The sequence below is a fragment of the Dipodomys ordii genome, unplaced genomic scaffold (assembly GCF_000151885.1).
Source record: "Dipodomys ordii isolate 6190 unplaced genomic scaffold, Dord_2.0 Scaffold29, whole genome shotgun sequence".
Lineage (NCBI taxonomy): Eukaryota > Metazoa > Chordata > Mammalia > Rodentia > Heteromyidae > Dipodomys > Dipodomys ordii.
This window is the reverse complement of record NW_012267245.1, coordinates 549,964-569,668: the sequence shown is the minus strand read 5'-3', so window position 1 is coordinate 569,668 and position 19,705 is coordinate 549,964. Positions and strand designations below refer to the sequence as shown.

At 40.2% G+C, this 19,705-nt stretch overlaps 1 protein-coding gene across 2 annotated transcripts; it reads right to left on the bottom strand.

The window, feature by feature from the left end:
• Window positions 1-4,034: 4,034 nt before the first annotated feature.
• LOC105985497 (zinc finger protein 420-like) lies at window positions 4,035-19,059 on the bottom strand. Of its 2 annotated transcripts, XM_013016053.1 has the most exons (6): window positions 18,925-19,059; window positions 15,454-15,512; window positions 9,341-9,467; window positions 8,316-8,405; window positions 5,864-7,240; window positions 4,035-5,359 (listed from the first exon to the last, which is right to left on the bottom strand). In XM_013016053.1, exons 1-6 carry the CDS (start codon window positions 18,929-18,931, stop codon window positions 4,944-4,946), a joined length of 2,076 nt encoding a protein of 691 aa, XP_012871507.1. In that variant the 5' UTR covers window positions 18,932-19,059; the 3' UTR covers window positions 4,035-4,943. The 2 variants fall into 2 exon arrangements, with proteins under 2 accessions (XP_012871507.1, XP_012871506.1); XM_013016052.1 differs by having other exon boundaries at window positions 4,035-7,240.
• Window positions 19,060-19,705: the final 646 nt, after the last annotated feature.

The window sequence follows — 19,705 nt, the reverse complement described above, 5'->3', positions numbered from 1 at the left end:
AGTGAGAGGAGCCTATTGTTGCAGAGCAGGGCCTGTTGAGAATCCTGGAGCCTCTGGAGGTGTCTGGAGAGGCCAGTGGCAAGGCATGAGGCCAGCAAAGAGGCCTGTGTGGAGTGGAGAGGCCTGCAGAGAAGGAGGAAGCAAAAGGAAAAGCCTTCCCCTTTGGAGCATTGGAGCTTTGAAGATTTGTAGACTGACTAATAGGAGGTTTGCAGTCCAACTAGTAAAGGTCGGGGCTGCCCATTGGTGGCTTGGAGGTTGAGGCTGCTCTTGGTTCTGGGTAGCCAGACAAGCACAAGGTAGTCGCAACCCCCTTTCTGGTGTAAATAGTGTAAATAACGTTCTTTTGTCACCTTTAACTGTGCCTTGATGGATTGTCATCACATTCCCTTCCTCATCCTCAAAACAGTATCAACACATTCCATTGTTACATTTGCACAAACATATACAAGGTTTGTTTCATCATATGGCCTTCCTTATCCTATCTTCCCTGATCCTACTGGGACTCATATCCTCAACAGAACCTGTTTTATGTTCCTGTTACTTGTTTATTCTTTTTAATTTTTACCATAAAGGTGATGTATAGAGGGGTCATAGTTCTACAGTCACGCATTGAATACATTTCTTTTCGAACTGTGCTATTATTTGTTTTTTATTTATGTTAGTTGTGCAAGTTGGTTCCACCTAGTGATTTCAGAATACATGTTTACTTTAATCCGATGAACTTATTCCAGGGTCCTCTATTAACTTGTCCACTCCACTTCCCCACTTCTATTATTCACCTACTTTCAGCCAGTTCCTGTGTGCAGTGCTCATAGTTCACATCTTCTTTATCAGTATTATTCAGTGTCTGTCCATCCTGTTCCCTCAACCGCTCCTCCTTCAAATCCCCAAGTAGACCATATATTACAATTTGGGCTTAAGGATGTGATTAGACACATATACACACACAGGTATATCTTTTAGGACTCCATTTCATTCCATTATGTAAGAGAAAAAAAATGTAACATTTGCCTGTATTAACCAATTTAGTTCAAATAACAAGTCGCTATTCAGTTACATCATTTTGCCAGTGAATGCTGCATTATCTTGTTTGTAGCTGAATAATGGTACCTTGATTATGCATGCCACATTTTCTTTTTATTTATCTTGAAGGAGTTAATGTTGCTGTTCACCCAGCAAGACCTAGGAATACACATCTGGTAGGCAGAAAGTGGACTACACCATGTGGGCATAGACAATTTATTGAAATATCACATGCTTATATACAGCATAAAGGCAGGAAAGTAAATCTTCAGCAAGGGGGAAGAAAATTGATCTTAAACAGTTTTATGGGAATACAGACAATGAAAATTAACTTTAAGTCAGTTAGCAGGAAGAATAATCCTTGACAATAAATGTGAGGTAGCTCCAGTGATCAAAGGTTACTGAAAAGGCACAGGTGAGCTTCCTTAGATACACAAAGGGAGTCTGAGGTCTTGTTCTATGGGATGAATAGGAGAGGCAAGAATGGCACTTCCTGAAAACCTTCACTGAGACTTGTAGTTGGGCGTGGGACTTTCGCCCTGACTTGGAAGGGGCATTCCCCTTTTCCCTGCCCGAGGGAATGCATGGGGACATATGCATCCTCATGGTACTCAAGACCTCAGATAGGGTCACACACATCAGTGCCTTACAGAGTTATACAAAGGACTTCTTTATCCAAGCAATTATAAATACAATGTCTCTTGATCAATGTTACTCAGTTCAACATTTCCACTCATCCTTTCTCTCTGTTAATTTTGTAAGATATACATTTGATACCTGACTGCATTTTCCTCTTCTTCAATTGTTTTCCAATTTCCCCATAACCTCACCTCACCCCTTTCAATTACCCACTTCCCTGTGAAAATTTTGCAAATCTAATTTTCAACCACCTGTTGATCCCCTTATGCTTAATTTTTTGTTATTTAGTCCTTCTGACTACCAGAAGTATCATAATGCCCTAATACCAAGATGGAAGTTGAATTGTGTTTTTTTTTTGCATTAAATTGACTGACGCAAGCTGAGATACCCTAATCCATAAGTGTGTAACTCCTTAAACTGTGGGACAGAGATCAGGTACATATTCCTGAATTCAAGAAATAAGAACCCACTCATTCAATCATGGAACAAACACACCACTGATTGCTTGGGATTTCATGAAATGTTCTAGAGTTCTCAATAATTTCCACATTCTTTAACATCTTCACAGACTACCCTATCATGAGCTGACTGTGTAGATTACAGCTTACTGAGGCAAGATGACTGTTTTTGTAACTAACACTAAGGCTCAGGCATAGAAAAAACCCTTTGGGCCTTCATTTCCCTTCTATACAATGACAGAAATAAGTCCATGCCACTGTAATCTGGAGGTTGATAGTTCTGACAGGATAGCATTGTAAGCAGAAGGGAAAGATATCATATAGACACTGCCTAGATCTTGGCATGTGTAAGTCACATTTTCTTTGTCTGTTCTTTAACTGTAGTGCTTCTAGAGTGCTTCCAGTTTGGCTCTTGGGAATAGAGGTGCAATAAAGATAGGTTCTCTACTGACACAAATTCTTTCAGATGTATGCCCTGTTCTCTACTGACACAAATTCTTTCAGATGTATGCCCATGGGTAGTATTGCTGGATCCTACGGTACTTCTAGTTTTAGCTTTTTGAGAGACATCTATACCATTTTCCCTTGTTGGTACACTAATTTAAACTCACACAAACATCCTCACCAGCAGTTACTCCTTTATGTGTACTTGCTGATGTCTACTCTGATGGAAATGAAATTTATATGTTATTTCAATTTGCATTTCCGTTCTGGCCAAGGATGCTGAACATTGCTTCATCTACAGATGTTCTCAGTTGTATATCTTGGGAGTTAAGTACACTCATTTGTCCTGCCAGTTCATTTATGTATTTATTAATTGGATTATTGGTTCTTTGGGAGTTTAGATATTTGAGCTCTCTCTGTATCTTGGTCATTAGTCTGTTTTCAGATGTATTGCAGGCAAATATGTTTTCCCATGCTGCAGTCTATTATGCCATGTTTTAACTCTATTTATCGAAATCTATGATATGTTGAGAATGAGGCTCAGTGGTAGAGTGCTTGCCAAGCATGCATGAAAACCATGGTTTGATTCCTCTGTACCACATAAGCAGTAAAAGCTAGAAATGGCACTGTGGCTCAAGTGGTAGAGTGCTAGCCTTGAGCAAAAGAAGTTCACAGGCAGTGCCGAAGCCCTGAGTTCAAATCCCAGGACTGGCAAAAAAAAAAAAAGAATCTGTCATAAAATTATTCAAATAACTTAAGGTCATACACTGTTCCTTAATCCACAACTGCTGGAGAATTTCTATGATAATAAGACCTATACATTCTGTGTTCTCCAGATAGCTGATTTTTATATTGTATTGGATCTAATGCCTATTTGTTTTTGCCAGTACCTGACCTAGAACTCAGGTTTTGTGCTTGTTCGGTTTTCTCTCTCATAGGTGAAGGAGATATGAGCCACGCCTCTCACTCAGCTTTTTGCTGGTTAATTGAAACTAATGTATTGTAGTCTGTGCTTGCTCTATTCCTTGATCCTCAGATCTTGGCTTCATGAGTATCTAGGCTTATAGGCAAAATCCATTAATACCTTGCAGGCACAAACCATGAGTGCTTACATGTTTTTTTTTCTTTTATGGCTATTGCCATACAAAATAAGATGAATTTTCAAATGCTCAGTGTTGTAAAAGTATGTCCAATTCTATTTGGACCATACTTATATATGAATTATATATTAACTATATAATAAATGAAGTATATATATATATATACATTTAATATATATTCAGTTTTAGTTAGGGACATGCACATATACACATCACACACATATGAGAAACCTACACACTGTTTGTGGTTTGATATCAGTAGAGAAACCATGGCCATTAATATTCCTCACAAAAAACTATTTTGTTTATATGTATGCATGTATGTTTGTATATGAATATACAGAAACATACATACACACATGCATATATATATACATACACACTTGCACACTCATATATATGGTATATATTAATAATATGACATATTTTATATATACAAATGAGGCAGAACATCACTGTATAGCTTGAGTTGCTCTCAAACTAATGAAAATCCTGTCTTCCTTTCCTACCTTTTGAATTATAAGCCTGCCAAAACACACCTAGATTACTAACTTTATTTCAAATGAATACACTGCTGTCCTCAAATCAAATGAATTCCTAATTATTAAGGAAGGATAATATTTAGAGCAACTACTAAATTATGAACTAGCTTCACATAGAAACCCATTTTTCTGTTTCTAAGAGGATTCCTTAAAAGTGTGCATTATTACAAAATGAAGTTCAATTACTACAACTGGTATTGATTTCTGTACACCAGTCAAACATGCCAACGTTAGCACTTGATCTCACTGCCTAGGTGCTGTTCCTGAGCTTCTTTGCTGAAGGCTAGTCCTCTATCGCTTGAGGCACATATCTACTACTTTTGACCTTTATGGTGGCTAATTGGAGATAAGTCTCATGTTCATTTTACCCAGGCAAGCTCCAAAGATTGGTCTTCAGATTTCAGAATTGCAGACATGAGCGATTTGAGCCCATTAGCTTTACATATTGTTACTTACCTGTCTTGTGTTATTTCTGGTACTAAATAAGGGCTTCTATCTATCCTGTGTGGGTTCTCTGCTGCAAACTGCCTTTTCTACCAGATGAAAGACTTTCCCCATTTGTTACATTCCAGAGGTTTCTCATGTGGGTGAATTTTCTCATGTGTGCTGAGCTGTCACTTCCACTTGAAGCTCTGCACATGTGTTGCATTCAAAAGGCTTCTCTCCTGTGAGTGCTCTCCGATGCAAAATGAGGGTTTACTTCTGTGTGGAACTTTTCCACAGCTGTTACATTTTTAAGGTTTTTCTCCTCTGTGTGTTATCTGGTGGACACTAAGGTGTGCCTTCTTGATGCAAGATTTTCCACATTTGTTACATTCACAAGGTTTCTGCCCAGTGTGTGTTCTCTGATGGACAGTAACTTTTCCCTTTTGGACAAATGACTTTCCACACAGGTTACTTTCAAAATGTTTCTCTCCTGTGTGTCTTCTCTGATGGATATTAAGGTGTGCCTTCCAGGTGAAAGACTTTCCACATTTGTTACATTCATAAGGTTTCTCTCCTGTGTGTATTCTGTGATGATCAGTAAGTTTTGTTTTCCGGGCGAAAGACTTTCCACACAGGTTACATTCAAAAGGTTTCTCTCCTGTGTGTGTTCTCTGGTGGGCAGTAAGGTATTCCTTCCTGGTGAAAGACTTTCCACAGCTGTTACATTCATAAGGTTTCTCCCCTGTGTGTGTTCTCTGATGGACAGTAAGCTGTCCCTTCTGGGCGAACGACTTTCCACACAAATTACATTCAAAAGGTTTCTCTCCTGTGTGTGTCCTCTGATGGATGTCAAGGTGTGCCTTCCAGGTGAAAGATTTTCCACATGTGATACATTTATAAGGTTTGTCTCTTGTATGCATTCTCTGATGGATATTAAGGACTGCCTTCCTTGTGAAAGACTTTCCACACTTCATATATTCATAAGTTTTCTCTCCTGTGTGTTTTCTCTGATGTATGTTAAGGTGTGTCTTCCGGATGAAAGATTTTCCACACTTGCTACATTCATAAGGTTTGTCTCCTGTGTGCATTCTCTGATGGATATTAAGGCGTGCCTTCCATGTGAAAGACTTTCCACACAGGTTACATTCATAAAGTTTCTCTCCTGTGTGTGTTCTCTCATGTGTGTTAAGGTCTGCCTTCCGGGTGAAAGACTTTCCACACCTGCTACATTCATAAGGTTTCTCTCCTGTGTGCATTCTCTGATGGATGTTAAGGCCTGCCTTCCACATGAAAGACTTTCCACACTCCATACATTCATAAGGTTTCTCTCCTGTGTGTCTTCTCTGATGTGTTTTAAGGTCTGCTTTCCGGATAAAAGACTTTCCACACCAGCTACATCCATAAGGTTTGTCTCCTGTGTGTATTCTCTCATGGACAGTAAGGTGTATTTTCCGGGAGAAAGACTTTCCACACCTGCTACATTCATAAGGTGTCTCTCCTGTGTGGATTCTGTGATGATCATTCAGTTCTGCCTTCCGAATGAAAGACTTTCCACACACCTTACATTCATAAGGTTTCTCTCCTGTGTGTGTTCTCTGATGGACAGTAAGGTGTGCCTTCCGGGTGAAAGACTTTCTACACACGTTACATTCATAAGGTTTCTCTCCTGTATGTGTTGCCTGATGGACAGTAAGTTGTGACTTCTGGGTGAAACACTTTCCACACACGTTACATTCAAAAGGTTTCTCTCCTGTGTGAGTTCTCTGGTGCACAATAAGGTTTGCTTTCCGGATGAAAGACTTTCCACACTCCATACATTCATAAGGTTTCTGCCCTGTGTGGGTTGTCTGATGGATGGTAAGGTGTGCCTTCCAGGTAAAAGATTTTCCACATATATTACATCCATACAGTTTCTTTCCTGTGTGTGTTGTCTGATGAAAAGTAAGGTGTGCAGTCTGGGCGAAAGACTTTCCACACACGTTACATTTAAAAGGTTTCTCTCCTGTGTGTATTCTCTGATGGACAGTGAGGTGTGCCTTCCGGGTGAAAGACTTTCCACACACCTTACATTCATAAGGTTTCACTCCTGTGTGTGTTGTCAGATGGACAGTAAGGTGTGCCTTCTGGGTGAAAGACTTTCCACATACGTTACATTCATAAGGTTTCTCTCCTGTGTGTGTTGTCTGATGGACAGTAAGGTGTGCCTTCTGGGTGAAAGACTTTCCACACAGGTTACATTCATAAGGTTTCTCTCCTGTGTGTGTTGTCTGTTGGACAGTAAGATGTGCCTTCTGGGTAAAAGGCTGTCCACATTGGTTATATTCAAAAACTACAGGAGACACACCAGGAGTATAGGCAGCACATATCAAATCAGGTTCACCATAGAGAAGCATGTTCTGACATCGCATAAACTCCTTTGTCCTCATCCCCAAGGAGTTCCCATTATTTCTAATCAGCTCCGACTTAGGTTTTGATCTCAAATTAAAAGTTGTTATTAATCTTACTTTTTCCTCTCCTGTGTTACTATTCATGACTGCTACTTCAGACAGATATTCATAGGGACTCTCCTGACAAGTCTTAATCCTGTACTCCATTTCTTGGACATCTAAAATGAGATATAGAAAGATAGATAAAAACATAAATGAGACCGCAAGATTCCTTAATGTCAAAGTAAAGACATTTTCTCCCACCTTAACTGTTACAAGATTTTAAACTTTCAAAGCAGGAACTGTTTGATGCAGAATATATGCTTTTCTCTGTAATGTATTAACAAAGTAGTACTGACATTTTACAATGGTAAATAATATTTTTCTGTTTCAGACTTTTTGTGTTTTTCTCAGGGAATTACTCAAATGATTCAACTACACACTTAGTTTTAAGATGAGTACTTAACATCTGCCTTTATTACCCTTGGGGTTTGGTCATAAGGGAATACCTGTTATTTTTATTTTAATTTATGAAAGTATTTTATATATTTTCTGGTTTGCTCTCAACCATTATGTGAGGAACAGAAATACTGACTAGATTTAGAGACCATTCGGGTGTTTTATACATCCGTTTGCCTTTCCACTAAGAATGGAAGGTTCCTGAGAGTAAGGATTTATACCTCTATCTGTTCAGTTCTAACTTCTAAGAATTACTTTAGGGATTGGTGGCAGTTTTTAAATTTGTTTCTCTCCATCTTAGTCAAATTCTCATCAAATTTCCTTTTCTAACACTCCTGCTCCTTCACAACCATTCAAGACCAAAGATACTGTAGCTCACCACCCAGGTAGTCATCCCCTGTGAACCAAAAGCTTTGCTTCTGAATCTCACTCACTTCCACCATCACCAAGAAGCAATTTTCCTCATCACAGGATAGAAGTCCTGGCATACTCCTTATTTCCTCATACCTGCATAGCCCTTGTTTCAGTGAAAATGAGACCTCATTTTCTACATTTCTCATTTCCTTCTTCTGTTTAAGAATGATTTCTACAAAGAGAAAGAATTGCTCACTGGGACACTGAAATCAGTTTGTCTCCATGTAAATTCTTGATTGACAAGTTCTTGAGATAAAGGATCACCTAGTTCTCTGCCACACATGACTCAGGGAACTAGGAACATTATTGCTCAGTACAGCTCATTAAACTTACCAAGTGGGCTCTGGCTACAACACCACCATGCAAGATGCTTTATCTCACCTGTGAGATTCTTGTCTGAGGCTTCTCTTCTCCATGGTTCTGCACCTTGCTCCAGCTTGGCAATCAATTTAGGTTTAGGAACACAGTACCCTGTGATTAAGAAGTAGAGAAGAACTATTGGTAGGCTGGGTCATCATAACTGTAAGGTCTTAGACATCGTGTTCAAAGTTGCTCCTAAACCTTGTTTCTCATTTCTTACCCACTACCTGGTTGACATTCCCCAGCTTTGGACTTATTTTGCCAATTGTGTGGCTTGAACTCAGCTCTTTTGCTCAAGGCTAGCATTCTGCTAGTTTCAGTCCCAGCTACATTTGCAGTTTGTGAGGGGAACTGGAGATAAAAGCCTCATGGTCACTTTTCTGCAGTTGCTGGCTTCAAACCAAAATCTACACATTTCAGCCTCCAGAGCAGCTAGGATTACAGGTGTTAGCCACTGCACCCAGTGTCAGGTTTGATTAAAATAACCACTTTCAACTAGTGATTTTCAGATCATACTGCAAATAGTGATGTACATTCTATTCTAGACTATATTTGCACCTACAAAAAACACCCCAAGTTTAGGAAGACAGTCTTCTATTAGTGGAACATACTTTAGAACTTGGGTCCTACTGCTGACTGGGCTTCTTGAAGAATGGGAATAAAATTGTCTCGAGTTTCATAATCAAGTGGATGTTTCCCTTAGAAAACAAAATGATACTTTCTGTGGCTGGGAATATGGCTCTGTGGTAGAGTGCTTGCATTACATGCATGAGGCCCTGGGTTTGATTCCTCAGCACCACATTAGCAGAAAAAGCCAGAAGTGCCACTGTGGCTCAAGGGTTGAGTGCTCAGCTGAATTGCTGAGGGACAGTGCTAGGACCCACAATCAACTGCCGCCACCCCCCCCACCCCAAAATACAAAGAAAAAAGAAAAAAAATGATACTTCCCATGGACTGGAATCTTATGCCTGAATAACATCAATATTTATGTATCAACTAAAAAGAATCCGCACTTGATCTCGCAAGTTAAAATAACTTTTGCTCACCTACAGACAAGAGGTTGCTGTAGGTCTCCAGCATTACATCTCTATGCAGGGTCCTCTGAGCAAGATCCAGGTCCTGCCACTCCTCCCAGCTGAAGTCCACAGCCACATCATCAAATGACACCAGCTTCTGTAATAGCACATTTCCATCAAGTATTTAGCCCTGAGTCATGAGAACACCAAATGTGGAATTTCAGTCTTCTACATGTATACTTTTGTCTTACATAACTGTTTGGAGCTTGCTATGTTACCTGTACACTAGGAGAATTGAAAATCAAAGTACAAATATTTGGTACCATAGTAACTTGGTACAAAGTTTCCCTGATACATGAGAACAATTTCTGCTGCTAGCGACTGAGACAGATAGGAATTCTAAGGAGATAATGTTCTGGCATGACAACATTAAAGTCTCAGTAGGTGTCTGAAAGAGTGTGTTTAGCTCATTTTGGTAAAGTTTACTAAGATCAGAAATAATTTTTTTCTGTATTTTCATATTCTGCCTCACTGAAATCCCCGAGTTCAAGCCCCACAACACACACACACACACACACACACACACATGCTGTCATAAGCAATTAGAACACATTTAGGACATCACATGAAATATACAGAACATTAGTAGATTCATGAAAAGTACAGTGTTCACGTGAATGTTAATGGCAGTACTTAAGAACATAATTAATGATGGATTTGGCCCTTATAAGATCTGATTTACTTCCCACATATAAATATCCTATGTTGACCATTGTTTGTTTAAGTCCTAAATATTGAAGTGTGGTCATAGATACCCTGATATTTCTTTCCTATGTGAAAAAGAACTGCTAGAAGGAAGTTTTGTGAACTTGGCCTACCTTCTACAATACAGAATATAGCTGGGAGGGGAATAAAATGTTCCTTGACCACACTTTCATTTTAATAAGCTTTCATGGAAGGATGGAGGATGGATAGAGGCTTAAGGAACATTCAAGATGACAAAAAAAGAAAAATAGGACCACGACAAGAAAGACAGAGAAAAATTAGAAGAGGGATGTGATCTAAAATTACAGAAGAAAAATTTATAAGTTGGAAGGAAATAAGAGTGCTAATTTGTGTGCAGAGGCTAAATGGAGAGGTTTTGGACTCCCACACTGAACCCTATTACAAATGATGAATGGCCAAGCCAGCCATGCTTGGCAATACCAGAGGTGAATGCTGACTAAAACACAAAAGGGAAATATATATGTGAAGAATTGAAAGAAAATAACATTCAGTTCACAATCCACTGGGCAGAGGAACTCTTCTAAAAATGTAGATTGAAGATATTGTCAGGGAAAGATAATTCATTAACAGTATATCTGCATTTTAAGAGAGTTAAAAAATTATCCTGCTTCAAGAGAAAAGCAAAAGGGCTGGGAAGGTGGCTCAGTGGTAGAGCGCGTGCCTTGCATGCATGTGGCCCTGGGTTTGATTCCTCAGCACCACATAAGCAAAAAGAGAAAAGCTGGAAGTGGCGCTGTGGCTCAAGGTGTAGAGCACTAGCCTTGAGCTGAAGAGCTGAGGGACAGCGCCCAGGCCCAGAGTTCAGGCCCCACAACTGGACCCCTCCTCCAAAAAAAAAAAAAAGAAGAGCAAAAGGTATCAACCTAGATATACTCATAGGACAAAGAAATTAAAATGGTAAATGTGTAGGTAAGTATAAAGGAATATATTGGTCATATATTTTATGTAATTTTTCTGTAATGATTTGTGGAAATGAAACTTATAGCACCATATTCATGATTCACAATGCATGAAGATTCAATATATAAACTCATCACTTTAGTAAAAGCATGTGGAATAGTTATATGCGTCAATAAATATTGCAATTGCCAGGCAAATAGGAAGGCCTCAGTTCAAAGAATTAATTGTACCAAAAAACAGGGTACTAGATTTAGGGCTGGGAATGTGGCTTACTCAAGAGTGCTTGGCTATGCACCGGTTCAATTCCTCAGTGCCATGTGAACAGAAAAAGTAGAAATGGATCTGTGGCTCAAGTGGTGGAGTGCTAGACTTGAGCAGAAGTTCAAGGAGAGTGCACAGGCCCTGAGTTCTAGCCCCAGGACTGTCCCAGAAAAAAGGCCTAGAATTCTAATTTTTTAATCCACCATTATCACTGGAGAAGTAATACACCTCTTACTAACTGATAGAACAACCAGACCAAAAATTAGCTGGGACACACACATCAATAGCATTATCTTAACCTAAATGCTGTGTATAAAACCATGTCATTACATTTACCAAGACAGAGACATTGAGAATAAAATCTCAAGACAAACTATTCAGAAATCAATATGACAAATAAAGCTGTATGTTATAAATAAAGTTAAATAGTGTATTTCTAGTAATCTGTAAGTGAAATAACACAGGGTAATTAGAATGGATTTGGAAGAAATGACCCGATTTATTGTGATTTTTCTTTTTTTCGGTCATGGGGCTTGAACTCTGGGCATGGGCACTGTGGCTGAGCTATTCAGCTCAAGGCCAGCGCTCTACCACTTGAGCCACAGCACAATTTCCAGTTTTTGGGTGGTTTATTGGAGATTAGATTCTCATGGACTTTTCTGCCTGGGCTGGCTTTGAACCACGATCTTTAGATCTCAGCCTCCTGAGTTGCTAAGATTACAAATGTGAGGCACCAGTGCCTGGCATTAACATTGTAATTTATAGAATATTAAAGGGAACCAGTTTCTTACTTAACCTTTGAAATAAAAATAAATATTTTAAATTATGTATGCTGTATTCACATGTACATCTTGTAGAGACTGGGCAAAAGTCAGAGAATTGGAGGGAAATGGTGAAAAAGTGCAGCAGTGGAGGTTATGAGAAACCGATGAAAGTCAACTATAGAACAACACATGAGTAGAGATGGAAGGGAGTGATTGAGTGAGAGTGAGGGAATGGAACACTCTGTAAGAGAAGAAAGGCACTTATTACCTGACTCATGGAATTGTAATCTCTCTGTACATCACCTCTATAAAAACAGTAAATTAATTAGAAAACTATTGCTACGTGGAGTTGTGCTAGCATAATCCATTTGCTGAGTGAACAAAATCTCCCATAGTTAGAAGAACACTTACAATTATTAGAAATAAAATGCAACACTTAATTTGAAACTGAAGTATCTGAGTTTAAGTTGAACATGAGTTCTACATAATTATCTTGTTTCATTGTAGTATCCAATTACTTGTTAATGTTAAAAGTTCCAGACAAGAAAAATAAAACCAGGGCTGGGAAGTTGGCTCAGTGGTAGAGTGCTTGCCTTGCATGCCTAAGGCCCTGGGTTCGATTCCTCAGCATCACATAAGCAAAAAGAATAAAAGCCGGAAGTGGTGCTGTGGCTCAAGTGGTAGAGTGCTAGCCTTGAGCTGAAGATCTGAGGGACAGCGCCCAGGCCCAGAGTTCAGGCCCCACAACCGGACCCCCCCAAAAAAAAGAAAAATAAAACCAAACCAGGGCTTCAGGCACAAGACTGTTCTCCTTCCCCAGCTGTGAAGGATGCTGAGGTCTGGAAGCCAGCCGGGATAGACAACTCTAATTAAGCATTTAGACAACAGGTGGGAGCTGGCTCAAGTGACAGCGCCAACAGTGAATGAGGAAGCAGACCTGGAGTTCAAGCTCCAGCACTACACAGCAAAGGCATGTTGGAGGCTAAAGTAGATGTGGCATATGAGTTTCTAAGATTGACACCAATTGTGGCAACACAGCAAGTCCTCATCTGACACATAAAGAGAAAAGAGAATGAGTGGAGGGCTGAGAGAAGGGGAATGAAAGGGCAGGGAAAAGAAGGAAGAAGAAAGGACAAGAGAGGAGGGGAGTAGAGGGAAAAAGAGGAAAAGGGAAAGGAGGAGGAGAAGAGTGGAGGGCAGGAAAGCTTCATGACATTAGATTTGACAGTTACTGCTTGGATAGGATGCCAAAAGTCCTGTTGTAAAACCAAACAAGTACTTCAAAAGGCATGATCAACAAAGAAGCAAAACCGTAGAATGTGTGAAAATATTTGCAAATACCACTGAATTGACTAACAACTGGAACAAATTTGAAAATATAAAGCAAAATTATACAAGAAACTACCACACACAAAATCTTTTTTTAAAATGGACAAAAAACGATTGAAGACACTTTTCTAAAAAAAATACATACAAATAATTGATTAAAATATAAAAAGTTCATTTTCAATAGTAATGAGAAAAATTCAAATCAACATTTTACGGAAATAACTACTTTATACATGTTAATATGGACAGAGTTTTAAACAAAAACAACAAAAATCCTTCCAAAGTCTAACGAAGGCTGGGAAGGATGTGAATTCAATTTGAACCTTGGTGCATGTCTGGCAGGAATGTAAAACAATCAAAGATGGTATGGACAGTGCTAAAAAGAACTAAATAGAGAATTACATAGGAATATGGTCCAGCACTTCTATTTCTAGATTTGTACCCAGCAGAAGAGAAAGCAGGGACGAGAAGTAGTATTAGAGAATCACTTCCCAGCAAGTACTGACAAGAACCAAAAGACAGACACAGGTAAAACAATAGATAAAGATATTGAAAAGGTGGGCTGGGAAGGTGGCTCAGTGGTAGAGCGCTTGCCTTGCATGCATAACGCCCTGGGTTTGATTCCTCAGCATCACATAAGCAAAAAGAAAAAAAAAAGCCGGAAGTGGCGCTGTGGCTCAAGTGGTAGAGCCCTAGCCTTGAGCTGAAGAGCTAAGGGACAGCACCCAAGCCCAGAGTTCAGGCCCCATGACCGGACCAAAAAAAAAAGAAAAAAAAAGATATTGAAAAGGAAGACAAGTTTACTACATTTTACATCAGGGATGAACTTTGAATACATCAACCTAAATAAAATACAGCAGTCACAAAAGCACAGCCATGGTATGATTTCCCTTACTGAGCTTCCAAGGATCAACAAAGTCATAGAGCCAAAAAGTAAGATGGTTCCAGAGACTGGGGTAGAGAGGAAAAGGAGCTGCCTATTAATGATTATACAGCTTCATACATGGAAAATGAAACATGCTGTACATGAATGGAAGAGATGGCCACACAACTATGCAGGGTGAAGTCTGATTTAAAAATAGTTAATATAGCCACACAGGATGGAACATATCTATATTCCCTGAACTTGGGAAACTCAAGAAGGATTACCAACCAGCTGGTGACTCATGTCTGGAATCCTAGCTACTAAGAAGGCTGAGATCTGAGGATCATGCTTCAAAGCCAGCCTGGGAAGGAAGTTCATGAGACTCTTATCTCCAGTAAATCACCAGAAAAATGGGCATGGCACTGTGGCTCAAGTGGTAGAGTGCTCGCCTTCAGCTGAAGAGCTGAGGGACAGGATGTAGGCCCTAGAGTTCAAGCTCTACAACCAACAAAAAACAAAGAGAAAAGAAATACTCCCAGACAGAGCACTTAAGAAAAGAAAAAAGCAAGAGACAGAGGGAGGAGGGTCTGAGAGAAACAATGAGAAAAAGACACAGAAAAATAGATGAAAAGGGAGAGAAAGAGAAATAAAGAAAGCTAGTGAGCAAGAAACAGAGAATGAATAGAGAAAATACAGAGAAAAAAAATCTAGTCAGGAGATCTTTGAGACACATGGAGGGATTTCTAGAAAGGACATAGACTATATGATCAAATATAGCCTAAGTTTCAAGTAGAAAAAGCCTATCAAGCAGTCCAAGAAGTATGTATGAAGAGTAATTTAAGTACACATATCTTACTCAGTACTCTTCAATAGTTGAAGGTATATGTGACTACAGTTTTCAGAAACTATAGGAAAAATTTCATTAGGACAGTTTAATGTTATTCATGGGGATGTGATCTCTGACCAGTTGCTTCCATGAGCAGTCACCTCCTCGGTGTCAGTGAATCCCTTAACAAGTTTGACTACTTCTACCAACATCAGAACAACTAGAAACAAACTGAAGTCATCTACTCATTTTAGCCAGAATGTCAGATTAATAATGTGCAAAACCTACAAGCCATCTTTATCTGATTTAGGAGCATCTTCCTGAAGTTGAATCTGTTTTTCTGTTTTTCAATCTTGTGCACTAGTAGGTTCATAAAATGGAATGTAAAACAGAGAAATCAAAAGCAACTCACCAGAGATCCTTTCATTCTTTCTTGCTGTTGACAATGGACAGAAGATTCTGGAAGCATGGCTGGGAGACAAGGCAAATGAGGTAGTCAGGAAAGAACCTGTGTGATTTTGCCCCAGATTTTCCTGCTTATAACATGACTCATGGGCAGGAAAAGCATAAAGCCTTCTTATGGGAGAACAAGAATCTTTTATGTCTCAAGTAGAGCATTAAACACTTCACTAAAGATGAATCCATAGTGGATTAATTGGTAGATAGTATAAAAGCAATTCATTTCTAGGTTAATATACATTCAGTATTCCTGAAAACTAACATCCCACAAAATTAATTGGATAATTGAAATAAATAAAAAGCTACCACATTTTATTAAAACGAGTTTTTACTGAAGTACACTTAGGGATGCATGAACTATTTTTTCTTTTATTGCAAAGGTATCCTAGCACTCCACTAAGCATTTGTACTCCACCTCATTCATTTCCATATTTAAACACAAGGGTAATCATGTATAGTATAGCTCAGCAGTTTTCACAAAAGTTGTACAGGAAACACGTATGCAATGCATATTTGTAGTGGTATAATGTTTCAGTAATGGTTGTGAAATGGCACATTTCCTTGTATCCAAATTCTCAGAGCACCCTTATGCAAGGACTTGCAATTTGCTATTTAACTGGCTTTGTCCAAAGGGTCATCACTAAAGATCTTACATCCCTAATGCTCACTTTCCTAAACAGTCATATTAAGAACCTTGGCCATAGTGCTGGAGATACAGGGCCTAATAAAGATGAACCTAAAATACTGGGTCATAGGAGAGACACAATTCCAATCAACCATGCTCAGGGAAGGAATTAGAAAATTAAAGTCTTTCATGGGGCTTGAACTCTGGGCCTGGGCACTGTCCCTCAGCTCTTCAGCTCAAGGCTAGTGCTCTACCACTTGAGCTACAGCACCATTTCCAGTTTTCTGGTGGTTTACTGGAGGTAAGAGTCTCACCGACTTTCTTGCCTGGGCTGGCTTTGGACTGCAATCCTCAGATCTCAGCCTCCTGAGTAGCTAGGATTACAGGCGTGAGCCACCGGTGCCAGGCTAGAAGATTAAAGTCTTATATATGACGTAAACAATATTAATACAAAATACCAAACTGAGGACACCCCAAAATGTAGATCCATAAAACATAAATCAAATAGCTATGTGCTTTTGCTTGTACTTGTTGGTTGGTTTCTTACACAGGAAATGCTATTATCCACAGGTCTTTTCTTTTTCTTTTTTTTAACACAATTATGTAGAATGGAACCTCTTAATATAAAATATCATCAACTTTACCGTGACATGTATAAAAAGTTAAAACCTACTCTATAGACTTCAGTGCGAATGTTTTTGCTGGCAAAGACAATATCTATCATTTAAATGCAAGGTTTGCACATTACTAAGGGGTTTATCCACATCACAAGAATGTTTTCTTACTCCCCCCCCACCTCCCTTTTTGCCAGTCATAGGGCTTGTGGTTAGTTTCTAGGCACTCTCCCTGAGCTTTGTTTGCTGAAGGCTAATACTTTACCACTTTAGCCACAGCACCACTTCCAGGTAATTTTTTTCTGTTTACGTGGTACTGAGCAAGTGAACCCAGATCTTCACACAACCTAGGCAAACACTTTATCACTAAAGTAATTCCCAGCCCTTGTTTTCTTACTTTAAAACTTAAAAAGATTTTATTAGAGGCTAAGTGTCCATATTCACAATGCTTGAGACCAGGAGTGTTAGAAAAATCATGTTGGGATATATATATTGGGATTTGGGTTGTCCTCAAACACATTAGTGACTGAACATCCCTGCTTAAAAAGTTAAAATTTTCTATTTCAGGTTATTTTGTTAGAAATATAATATTTATTTAAAAGAGGATATTGTAATTGGCTCTGGTAGCTCATGACTCTACTCCTAGTTACTTAGAAGTCTGAGACCTGAAGATCGCTGATTGCAGGTAGCTGGGACAGGAAAGTCTGAGAGATTATGATCTCCCATAAACTATCAAAAATAGCTGGAAGTGGAGATATGGCTTAAGTGGTAGAACATTAGCCTTAAGCAAAAGAAGCTCATGGTTAGTAACTAGATCTAGAGCTCAAGAATCAGGACTGGCACAGGAAAAAAGGGCATCGTATTGTATTTAAATTATATTTTATCAGTTGTGTGGGAATGCATGTTTAGGCAGTCTCTCATTTTAAGTGACGTAGTATAGGCTCATTATTATATGGGAGAAATTGCAATTTGTCAGAAACAGACAAATAAAGTGGAGAATATCCATGTTCTTAACACTTTAAAGTTGCAGAAGCCATAGGAACTGAAGAGGATGAAAATAGGATCAATATGTATCTATATATTATAAAGGACTGTTTATGATTCACTGAGTTCAAATGCCAAAAAGAATTTTCTATGTAAAATAATACTTCTTTGAGCAGATTGTGACGAAACGGGTAACACTAGCTAAAAGTTCAGGACATGTTACATCTATGCATCATACATCCTTGAGCAATACACATTACCTCCATGTTTTTTCTATGTTTTTTCATAGAAAGCCAAAGATTCTACATTAACACTTCCTGAACTGCCAGGAAAACCCAACATATTAGAAGTAGCATCAGCAAATCCCTTGATGGGACATCTGGAATAAGTCTGTGGGTTCCCATACTAAACAGTCTGCCCCTTCTGTTCACTAGGCTCCGGCTTAATCCTCAGTCCCGATGCCCTCCCCTCCTGAAAGAGGGTCTAAACCTTCCAACAGTGTTGGAGGAAAGAGTACCACGTGAATCTGGTGCTCTGGGAAGTAGAATAAATTTTTGTTTAAAGCAAAGAAAGCTAAAACATCTTCCCTTTCTTGTCTCTGCTCTTTAGGGCTGGTCAGAGTTGACAAGGTCTGTCCTTGGAGGAGGGGGATTCCTATTCATAGGGTGCCTTCCTTCACACATTTCTTAGCTTCATTCCTAAATATACAGCACCGGCACACACTACTCTAACATGCCACGTAGAACTGTCTCTAGAAACAAGGTGGTGTCCAAACACGAGTGAACTCCAGCCCAGAGTGCTAAGAAGGCTGCCAAGCAGGGGCAGAGCAGAGACACCTCTAGCAGAAACAACACAGAAGCCCAAAAGGCAACTGCCATGGAAGGAGACTCAACCCTGGCACACACTTCACAAGTTCACGACAACCGTTTCCGTGCTCAGCTTACAGCTGGGCAAAGTGAATCAGGTGGCGTGGGTGCCGGCAGCATCTCTCAGTCGTGGCGATCACACGCACAGCTCCCGGCTCTCCTCGTCTGGAGAGCCACCCAGCTTGCTCTTGGGGTTCCGGGAGCCAGTGTCCGGCTTCTGGAGGCTCGCGGGCCAATGGCAGCACAAGCACCCGAACCCCAAACAAATCATCAAGCCCAGACAGGAGGCACACGTGGGGCTGACTCCGGTCCTGCACCCAGCTTGCCCTTCATACCTGACATCGGTTCCGCAGCCTGAGATTCCTTCAAGTTACAGCTCCCAAGGTCCCCTGAAGAGCGGCTGGGCGCCTGCCTCGGGGCTCCGGCCTCCAGAATGCAAAACTGGACTTCAGAGGACTTCCAGCAGCAGGGCAAAGGGAAAGAAACCGGAATTGACAGCTGGAAACACTAACAGTGGGCGGGGAGACGCATGCGCAGAAGGAACTTCCCTGTCCCCTCTCAAGAAACTCGCTCTTTCAAAGGCTCTCTGCCCCAATGCGGACTACAATTCCCACAATGCACGGCGCCAACTGGAGGAAGTGGGCTTGTGCCAGGGGTTAGACAGAGGTCCCAGGAGTGCCTTTCTGGATGGATGCGGGCCTGTGTCTCCCAGCTGCTGCAGCCAACGTGAGTTTGAAAGGATTCTTCAGGACCCTCCCAGAGGACCACGCGGAGGTAGGCATTATTAAAGGGGCCATATCTCCCTGGGAGAGGTAGCACAGGGCGTCGGCCTCCGTCCAAGTTGCGGATCAGTGTCTGGGTTTGAGGGCAGAAGTGAGTTAAGACGCCTGCTAGGTGAGTCTGGGCGGAGAGAGGGCGTGGCCAGCTAAAGAGCAGGAAATCCCGGGGTGGGAGGAGCTCAGGTCTGGGTGGAGCTGAGGACCAAAGGTGGGTACCAGGTTACAGTTCTTCCTGAAAATCACTGTCTGCCTCCTGAAACAACCAGAACATGGACATGCATTGGAAGCATTAAATTGGCGTTTTAATTCTCAGTTCTAATAATGTAATGGAGGTTAG

Coding starts and splice junctions, on each gene's coding strand:
- LOC105985497 (XM_013016052.1), bottom strand. Junction 8,406..9,340: donor CAGCAACCTCTTGTCTGTAG/GTGAGCAAAAGT, acceptor TCTTAATCACAG/GGTACTGTGTTCCTAAACCT. Junction 7,241..8,315: donor CTCAGACAAGAATCTCACAG/GTGAGATAAAGC, acceptor ATCTCATTTTAG/ATGTCCAAGAAATGGAGTAC.